At 35.9% G+C, this 18,864-nt stretch overlaps 3 protein-coding genes across 4 annotated transcripts; 2 read left to right on the forward strand and 1 right to left on the reverse strand.

Annotated features, from left to right (window-relative positions):
* Positions 1-1,705: 1,705 nt before the first annotated feature.
* Positions 1,706-6,717, reverse strand: sri (sorcin). 2 transcript variants are annotated; one of them, XM_041986793.1, is made up of 8 exons: positions 6,430-6,717; positions 6,152-6,193; positions 5,959-6,028; positions 4,762-4,805; positions 3,516-3,663; positions 2,680-2,793; positions 2,310-2,368; positions 1,706-2,066 (listed from the first exon to the last, which is right to left on the reverse strand). In XM_041986793.1, the coding sequence occupies exons 1-8, from the start codon at positions 6,475-6,477 to the stop codon at positions 2,040-2,042; spliced, it is 552 nt and encodes a 183-aa protein (XP_041842727.1). In that variant the 5' UTR covers positions 6,478-6,717; the 3' UTR covers positions 1,706-2,039. The 2 variants fall into 2 exon arrangements, with proteins under 2 accessions (XP_041842727.1, XP_041842726.1); XM_041986792.1 differs by having other exon boundaries at positions 6,152-6,196.
* A 2,610-nt stretch (positions 6,718-9,327) lies between these two features.
* LOC121640964 lies at positions 9,328-12,995 on the forward strand. Its single transcript, XM_041986791.1, has 4 exons — positions 9,328-9,620; positions 11,314-11,607; positions 12,568-12,637; positions 12,746-12,995. The coding sequence occupies exons 1-4, from the start codon at positions 9,455-9,457 to the stop codon at positions 12,816-12,818; spliced, it is 603 nt and encodes a 200-aa protein (XP_041842725.1). The 5' UTR covers positions 9,328-9,454; the 3' UTR covers positions 12,819-12,995.
* A 118-nt stretch (positions 12,996-13,113) lies between these two features.
* snrnp48 (small nuclear ribonucleoprotein 48 (U11/U12)) lies at positions 13,114-18,834 on the forward strand. Its single transcript, XM_041988723.1, has 9 exons — positions 13,114-13,436; positions 13,900-14,013; positions 14,159-14,219; positions 14,588-14,668; positions 16,017-16,199; positions 16,331-16,452; positions 17,368-17,471; positions 17,594-17,716; positions 17,887-18,834. The coding sequence occupies exons 1-9, from the start codon at positions 13,290-13,292 to the stop codon at positions 17,957-17,959; spliced, it is 1,008 nt and encodes a 335-aa protein (XP_041844657.1). The 5' UTR covers positions 13,114-13,289; the 3' UTR covers positions 17,960-18,834.
* Positions 18,835-18,864: the final 30 nt, after the last annotated feature.

The raw sequence follows: 18,864 nt of genomic DNA on the forward strand, positions 1-18,864 counted from the left end.
AAACATGAAGCACGTAAGAAATTGGACAGATGCTGTCCTGGGTGTGATGGATCAGCAGCCATTTCCCTTGTTTTCCTGAGATACTGCATGCTGTTATGTCCTCAAAAGAAAGTAAGGGACGTCAGTGATGTTTTTGCAGTTTTAGAGGTTTTATATCAATCAGTTAGTCAACCAGGATATCAGGAATAATGGTATGAAATGCCTAGCTATAGTCTATGAGCAGCATCCTGACATAACTTGCAGACCGCTCAAGGAGGCAGAGTACCGTATGAAGAATGGCATCCTCCATCCATCTGTGAGGAAGCTGATGTGGGTCCAGAGTTATATTGTTATAGGATAACATAAACTACAGCTTCCCATCTCTGGTAACATTTTAATTGTGTAGTTTTTAATGGTAGCATAGGCTGTTCGGGGTTTTAACAGTTTATCACGTGCACCTTAAAATGAGCAAACCAACAGGATGAGCCAAACTAAATCAGGAGCAGATTCATGTCAAAGTGTGGGGTTGTGTTTTCACCCAAGTTTGAAGATTGCATTGAGCCAGAGCCATATCAGGATTTCATGACAGTAGTTTTCTTTGAATACAACACAACTTACAGTGAACCTTACCTGTGTAATTATTTGGTAAATGTTATACTGGCCTCTCAGTGGGTTGTTTAAATTCTTAAGTCTTTTGTTGCTCCCTCAAGAAGCAGCACACCTTTGTCTTTTTCTGTGTTTTGAGCTTTTTTATTTTTATCAAATTAAAAGAAACTTGTGAACCTGCTACAGTGTGAGGTTATGCCTCTGATATTCTGTCAGGAACCTGTATTTTTCCTGTGCTGAACGAACATTTAACCTGATGGAAGTAGTACTTTTCAGAATACAAAAGCTCCCTAAATGATTTGGCGTGTTGTGGCTTCCACAGTTATTGCATCACAACCTAAGAAAACATGCAGTATGTATATTTACATTTATTTATATGTATATTCACATTATGATTCTTTAAGTTCTGTTGTTGACTTCACTCACAGACCTTAATTTTAGGTTATTCTTATCAAACACCTACAGCCATCTTTTCCACGCTGTTAGATCAATGAAAGCTTTTTATTTCCCCTTTGTGCCCTGCAATTTTTGGAGTAATTTTTGTGTCCTCCATGCATAAAACATTTTGGACTAATGTCTTAGACAAGTTTCCATTGCCATAATTAAAACATTAATGATAGAATGCATCATCTATTTTTTTAAGGAATGGTTTCCTCTTGATCCAGGAGACCTGCAGTAATGTCAAGAGGCAATGAAGCTGTTTTTGGCATCATGTGATTCACTAAGTTGTCTTCTAGGATGGCAGTAATCTCATATTTTAACACATAAGAGCAGATATTGTTTGTGATTAGTGTAATTTTATTAAAATAATACTTTTCTCAAAAAGTAAAGCATAACTGGAGTTTGGTAGGCAATAGCAACATTTCCAAATTAATTAGTTAAACTTCACAGAGGCCAATGTTTCCATGTGTTCCCTTCACCTAAACCTTTCTAATCATATGGTTTCTCTATAAGATTATAAAATATTTACTTTTCCAAATAATGTACCATGAAATGGCTTAATCAAATAAAACAAAATCGAAGTATCTAAAAGAAATGTTATCATTCAGTATCTGTCTTATCCAGAATTAAGACCAATAAAAAACAATTATCTTCAGAAGGAAATGAGAGCCATTATCAGTAAATTCTATTATGTTTTATTAATATAATAAACGTGGACTATTATAAGCTGGAGAATACTACAAAATAATAACTCTTGTGATGAGATGCTGGAGTGATAGCATTTTCCAGTATACAGGCTGTGTTTGTCAGTGCTATATTTTGATGTGAGTATGTTCTTATTAGTCTGTTATAATAATTAATTACCTTAAAAATTAAAAACAGGTCCTGATAAACTGGAATGTGACATTTGGACCTGGTTTGTACAACAATGAGTAAAAGTAAAAACATTACAGGCTGTTAATGAAGAAAAAAGTAAAAGGTTGGTGTGGTCCCACTGGTTGGTTTTGTTCCTTTCATACACTCATGGTGACCTGGATAAACTAGACAAAGAAAAAAATCCAGTGTTACTTTGCAATTCTCAATCATCAGGCATCAAACATGACTGTCTTTTTGTAAATTATGACAGGAAACTCATTATACAGGAAAATAAATCTGTCATTATTATAGATTAACTGTACATCTGTATGTAGCTGTTGGGGCACAAAGCACAACCAGTACAGTTTTCAGCAACATTAAAGTTGCAGAAAATAAATAAATTCTAAAAAATCTCTGTGACAACTTACATCATCATAATGAAATGAGGCATTTCCACTGTGGCTTGTGTCCCTCCTTCGGAAATGATCTAAAAACACACAAACACATTAAAACAAATAACTTAGCGGGTTGTGAAATAAAACCAAACATTCAAAAGTGGCTTTCTTATTTGTCTTCAACTTTAACACACAAATATTTCTTTTAAAGGGTTAATGAATGAGCAGATGTCCTCAATCTAAAACAAAAACATAAACTCTGAACAAGAAGAGTTACGGTGACCCATCAGAAAACCTCCATTTTCTGACTAAAATCATCATTTACTGACTAAAAGCTCTAAAATCAAAGATGATTTTTGAAAGTACCTTCAGGCAGCTGTTATACATTTCTTGACCCACTCACCAGTCAGGGCACGAAGTCTCACGCAACAACTCACAAACTCATCAAAGGGGATTCTGCCATTAATGCTGTAGCGCTTCATGATGCTATTCATCGCCTGAGGGCTCAGATGGTAACCTGCATCAACACACACAGTGCAGGCAAGAAAAAATAATACCTTTACATGAGTTAATAATCAAACATCAGCCTCAGGGGCACTTTAGGACTAAATTGTTTCAGATAACACGTTTGTGTGGATGATTCATTTTTTACATGTTGTTCTACCCCTTGTGTAATAAGCTACTGTAAGTCACCGTTTTACTGATGAAGTAAAAGTGAATATGTAGATTAAAAGTCATTTTTACAAAATAAAGATGTCATTTTTTCATATCTGCTCTAAAACAACTGCCAAATACCGATTAAAAACCCTCGAAAGGGTGATCAGCGAAATTATTTCCTCTTTTTTTGTATTCACAATATGAAGAAAAAAGAACCAAATCTGTAGTGCCACACTATTCATTTGGGTTTTTCCAAATAAATAAAAAATAAATAAAAAAAAGGTGGGTGGGTGGATGGATGGATGGATGCTCTGTTCGACATCCATCCATCTATTTTCTATACCACTTAGTCCAATTCAGTGTTGCGGTGAAGCTGGAGCCTTTCCCATTGATTAACAGGCGAGCAGCAGGCTACATGACTCACCTGTCTAAGTCCGTTGAGCAACAGTATTTGAAATATGAAATTTGTACTGCAATGACAACTTTAAATCTTACTCAGGAAAACCTGTTTTTACAACCAGCAAGGACTATTTTGCCTGGCCATCACACAGAAACTTGTAAAGGACTTTATTTTGTCCCTACCCATCGTTGTAATGGCCTGCTGCAGCTCGGGACCCTCCACCGTCCCACTTTGGTCCCGATCAAAGGATGCAAACGTTGCCTTCCAGCCATTCAGAGCCTGCCACAGGTCCTTGAACTCGTTAAAGCCCATGGTGCCAGACATGTCTCTCTGAGAAAGCACTCAGTCAAGAACTTCTCACTCAGTCTCAGGTATTAATTACTTTACATAGTGATACTAACATGATTAGATAATGTTGGTAATTAAGTAATTTGTAATGTTCTTCAAACTACTCTAATTGCAAATATAAACTTGCATAGCTGCTGTAACTGTGACTAAAATCTACCATTTTTGACTAATTATTCATGTGAACTTTTCTTTATTTGAACCTTCATCCAGTCTATACCTTAAAAAAGAAAAAAGTAGTATTTTGGTTCCAGCATTAACACAGTTACATAAAGAGGATCTTTTCACCTGATTTACAGTCAGTTATCTACTGTGCTTCTTAACAGCCAGGCTGGTAAAATCTTAGAGGTTAAAACTGTAGCATGCTAGTTAAGTTTCGCCATTAAAACATTTGTAGTACCTTAAGCAGCTGTTACTATGGTAACAATTGAAATAGTCTGCACATGCTGATAATGCATTACAGACATGTCTTTTCATTCTTGTTGCTGTGAGACATTAAACTTTAGGACCTACTCTTGAGTGTTGACAGTTTCAGTTATTGTGTTACAGTCTTGTCCTGGTACCTGTCCAAGTTTATAGAAATATTTGAGTCCAGAATGCCGTTTTTCAAGTCATCACACTATGATAAGTAGCTTTTAGCTTCAGCTCATCCTCCATAGAAGCTCTTTGACCTCTGCCTGCTGCATGTCATATATAAATTCCTCATAAACACTTCCTACAAACCCAGTTTGGAGAAACCAAAATATCCCTTTAATATTATCGTACTGGATTATATCTAAAGTTAGCAGTTTTCCATTGTAGCCAACCAGCTTACATTGTTGTACCTTTAGCATGAACTTGTTTTTAAGAGACATTTACTTTAGATCTGAAACAACGGAGTAAGTTGTGCTTGGCTGTTTTCTGTTACAAAGAGTTACCCTAAATATGAAAGACATACCCGACACAGGAACTCGGCTTACTGCACTGCAGTGGTTCTGAAACTGAAATAAAAACTATAATTTTCTAACATTTTAATAAAGAAAGATCATGAAGTGTTACACTCAATCAAATCAGTTCATTTACTAAGTGATTGGAGAAGGATACATCCAGCATGCTGATCATCAGTTTGCATGTATCCAGGCTGAAGGCTGTAGAGGAAGAAACACACAATTAACGACCAAATCCACACCCACACAGGTAAATGAAAAAAATAACATTTAAACACCAAAATTTGGTGGTTTGGAGAATGTCGCCATGCTGTCCACCTCAAACAATAAAAAAGCATTTTTGATGGGAACAGTGGTTCTGGTATGATCAGTAATTTAATCCAGTTGCAGCATAGTTAATGTAATATATTGTATAAAATAGCTCCAACAGCTTGTTGTAAGGTTCTGCATGATGACCCATTAGTTTGATTCAGATGTGTTGAAGCAGGGAAACATCTAAAACATCTGGGATAGTGACCCTCGAGGACCAGAGTTTGACATCTCTGCTGTAAAACATTAAAAGGTCAACTGATCACAACCCCATGTACAACTGGACTTAAAACCTTATATGTCCATCCACAACTTGACTTGTAATCACACAAACAAGTTAAATCCAGGTTAAAGACCCAACTGTTTTCTGCTGCATTTGAATGGTTTTATTTTTAAGTCCAAATCTGCATCTGTTTCTTTTAAGCTTGAATTTTTAAACTTTATCATGTTTTATTACAGTTTTTATATAATGTACTTTTTCCTTTGTTTTATGTTTTTAATTTAAAATTATGCTTCTTATTTCTTGTTTCGATGTTTCTGTAAAGCACTTTGAATCACTCTGTCTTTGAATTGTGCTATACAAATAAACTTGTCTTGCCTTACTTTTTACTTGGAAATGTGTTTTTATATAACTTGTGTGAATGTGTAAGTTGCATAGAAGAGGCTGTCAATTTATTGTTCTTAACACACTGGAGCATAGACAGGGCGTTTGGAGAGAAAAAGGGTGGAGTGGCATAGAATAAATGATCAAGGGTCAGACTCAAACTTAGACCTGCTTCAGTGAGGACTTCAGCCTCTGTGTGTCAGGCGTACACTTTACCAGGTTAGCTAATGAGCTAAGTTGACTGGAGGTTTAAAAAAATAATAATAAAATAAATAAATAAAAAGTTACATACCCTACGTTTTAGTGATGCTTATTTTCCAAAGGGCAACAGGTAAAATTTTCATTGATAACAAATTGTAAATGCAATCAAACAAATCAGCATTCTGCTTTTAAATCACAGCATTTCTATTTAAGCAGATATTTAATAAAACTTGTTCTTACGTTGGTATGAGCCAGAGATGCCCGAATGTGTGAGGCAGCGCTGCAGCTCATCTGCTGAGATCTGTCCATCCTGACAGTTTCAGAAAACAGAAGGAAGGACAAACCCAGTTTGTTAAAATAACAGTCAGTTAACGCACAAACGGTTAGAGAAGCATCAATACACTGCTGTTCATCTACAGAGCAGGTGACTTACCTGTCCAGCAACAGCTGAAAAATATCCAAACAGCGGATCTTGCTGCTAAGAGTCAGAAAAAGAAAAATGTAAGCTTCTTAGACTTACTTTGTTATTATTTTTGTTTGGCATTTTGGGGAACTAAACACTGAATGTGACCCAATCTTCCGCTGCGGTTTAAAAAGCTTTCATTTCAAATGCACGTCAACTTCCGCACTTTTGACAAGACGTTCACCTTAGGACATAATAACCTGGGCTACTCTTAAACCGATGTACATTCACATTGTACACGCTCTTACCATTCCTGGAAATCCGCCTTGTGGTGCACCATATCCTGGGAATGCCATTTGACTGCTGTATCAAAACTGATTAAACGAGGAATTTTAATCGAAATCTAACGTTCTTTAACTCGAAGGTTGGGCCTACCAAGAGACACAAAACCTGACAGTAGACAGAAGTTAAAGGGGTAACGGGTAACTTAGTCTAAGGGACAGTGGGACAGAGGCGTGTCTACACAGTAATAAAGTCGTAATAAACTGTGGCAGACGTAAAATCGTTCTGAGGGTGTAAAACATCCGTTTCCTACGTGCGTGTCACACCCACTACATTCTGATTGGAAGAAAAACACCACGTGACTCCGGATCTTTACTCACGAGCCTTGAGAGAAGAGCTGCTGTAAAAAAATATTGATAACACTAATAAACTATCATGAATAGTGCATTTAATGTAGTTTCAACACATTCAGAGGACAAATGAGAGGACATGAAATAATATTAACTGGGATTTTTCACAATGTGATAGCAATCTATATGATAACTGGATTTAAGCACTTAAACAAATCAGAAATTGCACATTTACTAGAGACCACGTATAAAATGCAGACTTTCTATTCTTTTACTCTTAAACTACAAGTGTTCTTTTCACTCTGTGACACAGATAACACTATTGCCCATTTTTCATTATTAAGATAGATAGATAGATAGATAGATAGATAGATAGATAGATAGATAGATAGATAGATAGATAGATAGATAGATAGATAGATAGATAGATAGATAGATAGATATTTTTTTTCTTGCAGCTTGCCATTGGGCTCTGTTCAGAAAATTATAATAAGGTTGCAGAGATGAAATATACTCATTTTATTAGGCTTGACAAAATAACTTCCTGTTGTCATTTCTTATGTTAATGTTTTTTAAAGATTGAATTGAATTGAATTTTATTTCGAATAAACATGAAAGCAAAATAAAACAAAAGACAAAATTTAATACAATATAAAAAGTACAATTACATGTTCGAAAGGGAGTGGGAAGAAGTATAACTTATGAACTCCCACCCCTTCTCCTTAAATAATAAATAAACCTGATAACCTCCTGATTTAGACCTGCCTAGAAGATAACCTGATATGATTAGTTACATGACAACTTAAAGACTTTAATTTTTATATACCCATACTACATACATATTCATTGTAAACATACCCATACATACGCCCTTACATACACAAGTCATAGATACCTGTATCCGTACCAAGTTAAAGTGACCAGTAAAGAATATAACACAAGCACAAGATCCTCATAATAGCACTACTTAACAGTTTCCTCATCCCTGTACCTCTGAAAAATAGTGTCCTTGTATTTCAATTTAAATTGTTTCATGGTTGAACACTGCTTCAAATCCATAGTGATCCTGTTCCATAGTCTTACCCCGATGATGAAAACACAAAAACCTTTCCTGATTGTTCGAATTAAGGGAATATTAAAATTAATCTTCCCCCTTAAATTATAATTTCCCTCATGAACAGTAACAAATTTCTGGATATTTCTTGGTAATAGATTATTTTTAGCTTTGAACATTATTTAGATTGTTTGATATTCCACAATATCAGTAAATTTTAGTAATTTTGACTGAATGAATAATGGGTTTGTGTGTTCCCGAAAACCAACATTATGAATTATCCATATTGCTCTTTTTTGAATAATGGTCAGTGGCTGTAATGCTGTTTTGTAGTTGTTTCCCCAAACCTCAGCACAGTATTGTAAGTATGGTAAGACGAGGGAACAGTAAAGAGTACGGAGCGATTTCTGATCCAGGACGTTCTTAGCTTTGCTTATTATTGCAATGCTTCTTGAGACTTTCGTTTGTATGTGTTTTATATGTGATTTCCAGTTAAGTTTATCATCTATGATTACTCCTAAAAATTTTATTTCATGCACTCTCTCAATTTCCACTCTGTCTATTGTTATTGATAATGGCGTATTGTTTGCATTATTACCAAACAGCATTATTTTAGTCTTACTCAGATTCAATGATAGCCTGTTTCTGTCAAACCATTTCTTTAGTTTGTTCATTTCTAACATGATATTCATCTGTAATTTTTGTAAATTATCCCCAGAGCAAAATTATTTGTGTCATCAGCAAACAAAACAAAATGCAATATCTTTGAAATACTACATATATCATTGATATACAAAATGAAAAATTTAGGGCCTAACACTGACCCCTGGGGGACACCACAAGCAATGCCCAAACATGATGAGACACAGTCCCCCAATTCCACAAATTGCCTTCTCCCATGTAAATAACTTTCCACCCAATCTAGCACTATTCCCCTGATACCATATCTTTCCAATTTCTTAGTTAATATTTCATGGTTGATTGTGTCAAAAGCCTTTTTTAAATCCATAAATACCCCAACAGCATATTGCTTGCAGTCTACAGCATTTGTGATGTCCTCTAATGCCTCCTCTATTGCTAGTGAAGTTGATCTGTTTGACCGAAACCCATACTGGTTCTCAGCAAGTTTTTTTGTGCTTTTCAAGAAATGAATCCAATCTGTTTTTAAAGAGTTTTTCCTTTTTTTTTGAGTATTTTTGAAAATTGTGGTAGTAAAGAGATCGGTCTGTAGTTACTGAATTTATGTTTGTCTCCAGCCTTAAACAAAGGGATGACTTTAGATGTTTTCATTTTATTTGGAAATAATCCAGTTTTAAATGATAAATTATAGATATATGTTAATGGTTTCAAAATGCCCTCAATGACCTTTTTTACTAGAAACATACTGATAAAGATGATCTCATCACACGGCAGTCATTGAGATGGGAAAATATAGGAAGGCATTACATCAGAACCAGGGAAAAACCTGTCCAATCAGCTTGTTTGCTGAGATAACACATGCAGACACTCCTTCTGTTCCTAGCTCCAGTCCAAAAATCCCTAACCAGATGCTCCATCATCTCTTTTAGGGACAGAGCTGAAAGGAGGAGATCCTGGATTTCACTTCAGACATTCAGAAGATTCTGAAAACCAAAGTTGGGCTGCAACATGTACAGATTTAAATCTGACTGTTGGATTTGGTCTCCTGGTCCCCATTTGTGTCACCTTCCTCAACATTCAGGGAGCATTGCGTCAGGTGTGCTGAACAACCAAGAAGAGCAAGAAGAGGAGAATGAAGCAGAAGATTTTTCTGTTGTGTGCCACCACACCACAGGTAGGCATAACATAACACAACATAACACAACACAACATAACACAACACAACATAACATTACATAACAAGAATTTTTTTGTTTCTTTGAAATTTTGTGAAAATTACAAAGAGAAAGAAGATGTATGGATGTAATATTAATGGCAGATCTCAGTGTAAGTAAACATGGAATTAAGAAAATGCACGAACAAGAATATCTTGAAATTACTTAAATTAACTTTATTCAGAGATGATGGTAAACTTTTGTGATATCAGTCTGTTTAAGAGCTGTCATGGGTGACCATCTATTTTGCTTATTCTTGCATACAAGTATGTGCAGTACTGATATCCCATATTACCGTGTTTGATAGAAAAACTCTGGTCTTCTTTAACAACAGTTACTATCATTCTACATAAATATCTCCAGTGTATCCTAATTCTTCTAAATTTAAGTATACTGTTAATAAAAGATCATCATATTTTGCTAACTCTTGACACGCACTGGTAGCCTACAAATGTCCCCGCTTAGGAAGACTGTTTTGAATCATATAAACTGCTTGAATTACATAGACTTAGAAATCTGAAGACACTAGATAAATTCAATTAGTTTTATTTAGAATATCCCGGTTACCGTTTATGATACTACATGTATGTACTTATGATGGTATTTTTGTGCCTTGAAAACCTCTCATTCTCTGCTATGAGTGCATGTGTACTCTGTGTGTACATGCATACCAGTTAAAGGTGACGACTGCTGACCATGGTTTTTGTCCAAGCTCAGCAGGTATGTTGAGCAGGCACAGGAAACAGATGGGTCAGACATATGACTCAGCAATGGTGAACAACTCTAAGCAATCCCTTGCATCAGTCTAGTGTCCAATACTACCTTGGGTAATATAAGGAAATTATAATTGGTCCAGAATAAAGCAGCACAGATAGCTCTTTCGTGGGGGTTTAGAGTGAATGTCACTAAAATGCATGAATGTCTTTCTTGGTTTGAAGTGAAAAGTAGATTGCTGTATTCACTGGTTTTCAGTAGGCCTGTTATAACAACAAAGACCCCTTTTGTAGAAAACAAAACTACATCAGTTAAAGGTACAATAATTGTAGGAGCAATGCAAGAATGGAATTATCTCCCAAAACAGATTATACAACAAAACAATATATGGTTTTAAAAAGACACTAAGAGAGCATTACTTGAGAGGAAATTTTTAGAAATTAATAAGTATTTTTGGTGTAATGAACCTATGGGCATTTTTTTTTTTTTTTGTAATATTTTAAGTTAAATAAATATATTTATATATTATTATAGATTCAGTCGGACTCTACCAAAAGTTGTGTATGTCTGTCTTTATGTTATTTAAATTGTGTCACTTGTCAATATTTTATTTGTAGTAGATGTACAGTATGATGTGTTCTGTTATGTATTTGTTATGTTATGTGTTTTGTGATGAGTATTGATAATGTGTATTGTTGTATTGTCACCATGTAAATTGTGCAGACCCCAGGAAGAATAGCTGCTGCTACGCAAAAGCTAATGGGGATCTTAAATAAACAAACAAACAAACAAACAAATCAGCCATGTGTGTTTGGATTGATTGTGTATAAAACTCACCCTTTTTTCATTCTTTTTTATTTGATTTACTCTCTAGTTTGTGTCCATGTTGACTGTAGTCATTCTATGATCACTTTATTCTTGTCTTACTTTTACTTTCAGGTTGTGATGACATGGTCAGTCAGGTTGCTGATGCTCAGTGGTCCACCTACGAACCTCCAGTGCACTTACAGATCCCCACCACATCAGGCCTGACTGAATGTGATCCAGGTGCTCATTCATCACAGCATCCAGTAACAGTGATGGAGGCTGATCAGGGAGAAATATCCCAACATTTCATTGGAAGTTATTGCTGGGAAGATCCAAGAATTGAAACTCACAGATGTGTTTACAGACAAGGGGATCAAGAAGATTTGGAGCCATGCTGGACACAGTCTCCGCTCATTTACTACGAAGGTGAGATTATATGCTCTTATTGTGGTCCAATGGTCAGATGGATCTTGAAGTTATGGAAGATGAACTGCTCTACCCTGCATGGAGCATCACTGACTTTAATCATTTTCTGGTTTCTCTGAATGCACCATAAACAAAGCTATATGCACACACGCACACACACACACACACATATATATATATATGTATGTGTGTGTGTTTAATTAACATATTCAATCAAGGCAGTTGTATCTATTCATCCAGACACAGGACAGTTTCCACTCCACTTCAGCTTCCACTCCACTTTTTACATTTGGTAAAAGCAAAATACATTTTTAATCTAGAGGATTTCCTGAACTACTGAGATTGCCAGTAAAAGGTTAAACTTACCTTTGCAGGTTTGTCTTGGAGCACAACTCACCCTTTAAATTATAAACCCTGATGTTCGTGTTTCCTACATATCAGTCAATCACAGTATAGTGACAATGGCATTTAGCCACTCAGCTGGGTGAGGGGAGAGATCCGTTAGTAATGCTCTTCAATAATCAATCCAAAACCGCTGTTCAAGTTGGGTGAAGTTCCCGTTTATTTTCCAACCTATGTTATAGTATGCGTTGATAAAGGGTCACATTTATGATTGAAATAAAAAGGTGCCAATAACAAAAAATGTGAGCGGTAAAAACTGTGTCCTTATCCCACACCCAAGCTAATTAGAAACCCACATCACCTGTGGCTGTCGTTTAATACACCTGATGCTCCTTTTTACTGCCACCCAGTGTGATAATATGAACCAAAAAATGCAAGTGACACAAAAACAACAAATGGCTCCTACACACAGTCCACCACAAAACAATTATTTAGCATACAAAAAGATAAGTAGTCTTAAATAAACTGAGTTATTATCTGCCATGTTATATTCTGAATTAATACTGGGCAAATGTGTAAGAGCAAAACCAATAACATTCCTGTATTTTATTCATGTAGCTATGAGGAACGTGGTGGTAGGAGTGGAGGTGGTTGAGGAAGTAGCTGTTGAAGACACTCTGGAAATAATGTAAGTAGTGTAGTAACATAAGAATTTACATTAATGCTAATTATTTTAAAAAAAGAAGAAGAAGAAGAAAAAACAGTAAAAACACAGTTGCTGTTTTTCTTTTTGCAGAACAGAGGAAATATATGCCAATGGCCAGATGGATCTTGAGGTTTTGGAGGATGAACAGCTCTACCCTACATAAAGAATCACTGCCTTTAATTATTTTCTGGTTTCTCTGAATGCACTCTAAACAAAGCTATATGCACATATTCATCTAAATTTTTTATGTTACATTATTGCTATATTTATTGTTGTCTTGGTGTGTTTCTGATACAAAAATCTATTGTATTCTTTGATCAATAAAAATAATTATGTTTAACTGCTGTTTGTATTTTTCAGTATAATATAATATAATATAATATAATATAATATAATATAATATAATATAATATAATATAATATAATATAATATAATATAATATAATATAATAGTCAAACATTGTACTGTAGGACGAACCATACTACAACTACCAGCATTCATTGAAACTGTACTCCCGACAGCTTCCTGTATACGTCATCACTTCGCGCAGACAATGCGTACTACGGTGTAGTGTTAAGGAAACTCGAGATTTCGAGTAAAATTCATCATTGGTTTGGATTTTTAAACTATAAAATGTCTGATTCATTACAATCACAGACTTTACAGGATCGTCTGGACCGTCTGCAGGAGTTGACAGAGTTTACTGAGAAGTGTAAAAAACAGCTACGCGACATATTTGAAACGCTAGGATGGTCGATGGACTACAAACCTTCCAACCAGGTAGCCGATCTTTTGCTAGCGTATATGGTATTAGAGTTACATTTAGGCTTATCTCTAAATAGACCATAACGCGACCTGTCTTACTGTAATATAAGATTATTGTTTTATTTATGAGTGCAGTTAAACAAAAGGAAGTAATTGACTTTCATATAATCTTAGCTAAAGAAGGATCGTCCATTTGAATGAAAAAACACGTATTAAACCTAACTGTAACATCTGAGTAGATTCTCAGTCGTCCAGTTCATATAGACCCATTTTAATCAAACCTTACCTTTAAATTCAGCCAAAGATAACAACAACAACAACAATAATAGTATTTTGGCAAAAGTGAACCATATAGACCTCGGTAGCATTAACTAGCTTTTCCAAAATGACCATAAAACCTACTGATTCATGTGTTTATGCAGTGAGAGTGGAATTCACCCAAAATTGTATATTTTTCTTGATTTTGGTGAAATCTCAGGAACCAATGGAGCAGTGTCCCTATGACCCAAACCACAGGGTCCCCGTCAGGTCCATGGAAAAACACAAAGCCTCCTGTCAGCTTCGACAGATGGGCTACTCAGCAGATGAGCTGGTAACACTCACAACTTCAGTCTAATTGAAACAAAAACAGAAATGTTTCAGCCTGAGACAAACAGCAAGCAAAATAAACTGAATGGGGCTTTTGTTATTAAGTTTACGTTTTTTCTTTTGACTATCTTTGTATAACTATTTTGCAGGCAGAAATGTCTGATCCCTCTGTATGTTATGAGAACACCAACGTCAGAAGCTTTACAATGGGTGAGTCACTGCAGGTTAATATTAATATTTACCTCTGTCCTTTATCAGCTGAAGTTTAGTCAGGTGTTTTTCTTTAAATATTTAGTTATTTTTGTTACTAAAAGTAGACATTTCTTCTGGTTTAATTAGTAACTTTTCAGATGTTGACACATTTGGTTGGAAAAAAATAGGCTTCTGTGATTAAAATTTGCAGCTTACAAAGTTCACCTTATCACACACACAAAGAATTTCTAGAAAGTAGTGCCCTTTTGTGTAGAATAGTAAATTATACCCTCCACTGAAAGTGGGCTAAAATGCTTGAAGCTAAAAATCTCTTTGGCAGGAGAAGAATTGTTTTTATTTGCTCTTGTGTCATCTCCTTCATACAGACAAATCCACCCAAAACCAGGTGATCTTACAGGCGAGATCTGCAGCACCGCTGATGAAGATGGAAGGAGTCTTCTGGCAAGGTATTGGCTCATCTTGAAAAGTTTCATATAAAATAGTTTGTCAGTTGTTCTCTCTGAACCAAGATGCTAAATGTAATAATTCACTTCACCTTCACTTTTCTACTCCAGGTGCACTAACTCCACTAGATGTCACTCTTGTATTAAACTAACATGTTGCAGAGCTCTTTGGGCTTTCTCGGCCATCATCACCAAATGTTTATCTCAGGACTTTTTTTTTCCTTTTATTTGGGATTGGCTCCCACATTTGATGTGATTTTTCTTTTGATATGTTTGTGTAATTTGTGTGTTGTGTGTTTTGTTTGCAGCAACAGGGGTGAGTATTAGAGAGGAGATGGGCTCTAGAAAGTTCTGCTGCTCTGGTTCAGGCTTGCCTGATTACGTGCAGTATCCTTTAAATATAATATCCTTTCAAACCACAGGGCTGGGCTGTGGCACTCTTACATGCGTTCACACAAGCACACTTTTCCCTTTACGTGTTGGGAAAGGTCAATATTCAGACTGTTAGACTTACAAAGAATATGCTAAATTCTTTCATGAAGTGTCCTCCACTAAAATTCCTCTTTTTTTAAGTGCCACGGTTGCTTACCAACAAGGCATAAATCTTGCTTTCCCTACAAGACTAATACTGATAGTACTTGAGATGGAGTGACTAAAACAAGCCATAAAGGTACGATTATTAGAGTACAAACAAATGAGAGTTTGTTGTGGTATGTTCAAAAAATCTTTTCACCTGCAACACAGTAACAAACCTAGCTAAATAAAGAGCACATCAGTCATGATGGACTCATTTTACTGGGTTATTATAGGTTCACATACACACGCGGACAAAATCGTTGGTACCCTTCGATTAATGAAAGAAAAACTCACAATGGTCACAGAAATAACTTAAATCTGACAAAAGTAATAGAATTTTGATTTATTATGAAATTTAACCAGTTGAAGTCAGACATTGCTTTTCAACCATGCTTCAACAAAATTATTTAAAAAAATAAATTCATGAAACAGGCCTGGACAAAAATGATGGCAACAATGGCTTTACTGAAAGACAGAAATCTTGTGGACTTATCACAGAAGACATCACAATTCTACTAATTATAATTCATAAATTTAAATGAAATCAAGTCTCTGGATGCTTTGATTTATTTGTAAGATTTATTTTTCTTATTATGTTGAGCTGATAAATTAAGGTCCTGCTGGGAGATTTGAGGAACTTCTGAAGATTAACAATCATTGAATCATAGATTCATATTCTTTGAATACATCATGCTGTGATTGGATAAATGAGTTAACAACAAACTCTAATATCTGTAATGTTTCAGTATGTAAAACTACTCTGGTCCTCCATCAGGTCAGTACTCCGGCCAACCTGTCGACGTACCTCAGAACCATAAGCGAGCGGTGTGTGACCTCACTGTTGCAGATCGATTGGCCCTTTATGATCATGTGGTCAGCGTTTTCAGCCAGCAGAAGGAAGCAGGCTCATCCAGCAATGAAGATCTCTATGTAGATCTTGTGTCCAAACTTCAAAAGAGTAAGAGTCACACAACGTTTGGAACATCTTTTAAATGTCAGAGTATTATTGAGGCTGTTAGTGAAAGGAAGAGGAGTTTGAATCCTCCCTCAGCACAGTCCTGTGGTACAATAACTCGCGTTTGTGTGCAGATGAAGAGCAAAATGAACCTAAGAGTCACTTGGAGCTGATGGCAGAGATGAGGGACTACAAGAGACGACGTCAGTCCTACAGAGCCAAGAATGTTCACATCACCAAGAAATCTTACACTGAGGTAAATCAGTCACTGGTGTGTTTGTGTTCACCCGAATCCTTCAGTTAAATGTGATCAGTTTATGTCATTAACCTTTTTTTTTTTTGGCTTCTCCTATAATTTGGCATTTAAAGCCACACTACATAACTTTCCACCTTTAAAACTTTATGCTTCTGAATTGTTTTGATAGCACACTGACATTTATTATGTACCTTACCAGAGTCCTCATTTCTCTGCAGTGTCCTGAGGCTGAGAAACGGTACCTCATAACTTCTTTTTCCAGCCCAGAACAACACGTGACAGCTGCACTTTACAGCACCATGTTACACGCCAGCAAGTAGATGTATATATAAAAAAAAAACTGGCTGTTTTAAACATGCATCATGGCAGATTCAGTAAAGAAATGCAAGAAGATATCAGAGGAAATGAGGGAAAGAAAGAGAGAAAGGGACAGAATAAGAGATAAGACCAGAGTTAACTTCAGAGTGGATTTTACTGGCTGGAGAGAGAAAAGACAGAATCCAAGACAGATGCTGAATTAGCTTTCGTTTGGGGGCATTAAACTTGATTAAAGTACTCATGTTTATTTAACTAAATGTAGATTAATTTGATTTCAAAGTGACAAATCTGTGCAAGGCCAAGGGATTACTCTCAAACACTACAAAGGTACAGGAGTCCCAACCTGAACAAACAGTGTTCTTTATGGTTCTTTATTTTAACTTTGTTTTTATGTGTTATAATTTTTTATTATATATTTTATTGTGCAGCACCTTGGGTAACTGGGGTTGAGGTAAATGTGATATATAGATAAAACAGTAATTGAGTAAGATCCTGATCGTGTTACTAGCTGATCCTCGTCCATGAGTCGTCAGTAAAAGCTCTTCCTGTTTGAACTGGAGTTAAGAAACTAATGTGTAACAAAGCATCACTCTGCAGGTTATCAGAGAGGTGATCAGTGTCCATTCAGGCGAACTTGCCAGACAGTGGAAAGAGGAAGAGGATGAGAAGGAGTCGATGAGATCTGACCAGTCCTCCCACAGGTAGGGTTATGAAAAGACTCGTGGTGTTTGTGTCTTGTTGTTGATTAAGAAATCACATGAAAACCCTAGAAGAGTATTTACTCAAAGGGTTCACATGTTAAAGACATGATTTCTTTTGTCAGTCGTTGGATAGATAAAAGACGATCAGCATCCTCAGAATCCCGCCATTCACACAGCAAGCGCCATCGCAGCCGAGAACGAAGCCACGACAGAGAGAGCAAGAAGAAGAAGAAAAGGAAGGAGAGGTGAGGGAGGACCACAGTATCATTTGTGATGTGACCAGTTAAAAATTATATCAGTATTGTTTATACTACAGCAGAATAACTTTTCATTTAATTTTTTTTTTTTTTACCTTTGAAAGTTTAAAATGCATTTTTGATTTTGGAGATTACTGTTTTTGTCTTTGTCTTTCCAGGGATTCCCGTTCCCCAGATTACCACCACAACCATAAGAAAAAGAAGAAGAAGAGAGATGATAAAGAGAAGTGAGAGTGCTGGATTAACAGAAGTCTGCTCATCCTGACCTTTTACACGTCTAAAGACGACAGGCGTTGTGACATTTAAGTCTGCAGACTAATGGGAATCCAAGAACTTAAACATTTTTACTTTTTGTTAAATCATTTTCAAATAATCTTAAACTCGCATTTTTATTGTAGCTTTTTACGTTTTGAAGGTGTCGGCTGATGTTGAGCAGGCCACGCCCCCTTCCTGAGTCACCTGGTGTGTTTTTTTTTTTCTCTCTTCATGGAATGTTGGACAGATGTGTTATAACTGACACGCTTTCACCACGGGGTCAGAGGTCACTTCTTTTGAGCATAAATCTTACTGTGACCTGTTCACATACCCTGGAAAGTGAGACTCTTATCAGAGATGTTATAGGACTGATTAGTATTCTGTAAGAAAAAAACTTTCCCGACTTATTGAAAGCATTTAATTTCACCAGTACATCAGCGGATGTTATTTCAACTCCATTAAACAACTACAGGAGATTTTGGACCAGTATGTTTACTGGTATGTTGACCATGGTGTTAACTATTATTGTCATAGTATTACATCCATTACTAGACTCTGTATCTTGGCTGCTCCTTTAATTAACCAGCAATTCACACACAGATTTAATTAAACACTTTTGTAGTTACCGTTGGACTCAATTAAACTTACTTCAGACAGAATAGTTTTTTTTTAAATGCCAAATCAATGTCTAATGAATTTAAATGATCATGATGATCCATCTCGTTGCTTCTCATTTCTGTTTCAATGTGACATTTTATGCTGCAACTGTTATTTGAATTCCTAAAAGTTATTTTTTGCAAACATAAATTGTGGTCACAATTATTAAATTGAAGTTGTTGGTCAACAACACATTTGCATGAGTTAATGCGTCTCTGCTGATG

This window comes from Melanotaenia boesemani, chromosome 6, assembly GCF_017639745.1.
Source record: "Melanotaenia boesemani isolate fMelBoe1 chromosome 6, fMelBoe1.pri, whole genome shotgun sequence".
In the NCBI taxonomy this organism is placed as follows: domain Eukaryota; kingdom Metazoa; phylum Chordata; class Actinopteri; order Atheriniformes; family Melanotaeniidae; genus Melanotaenia; species Melanotaenia boesemani.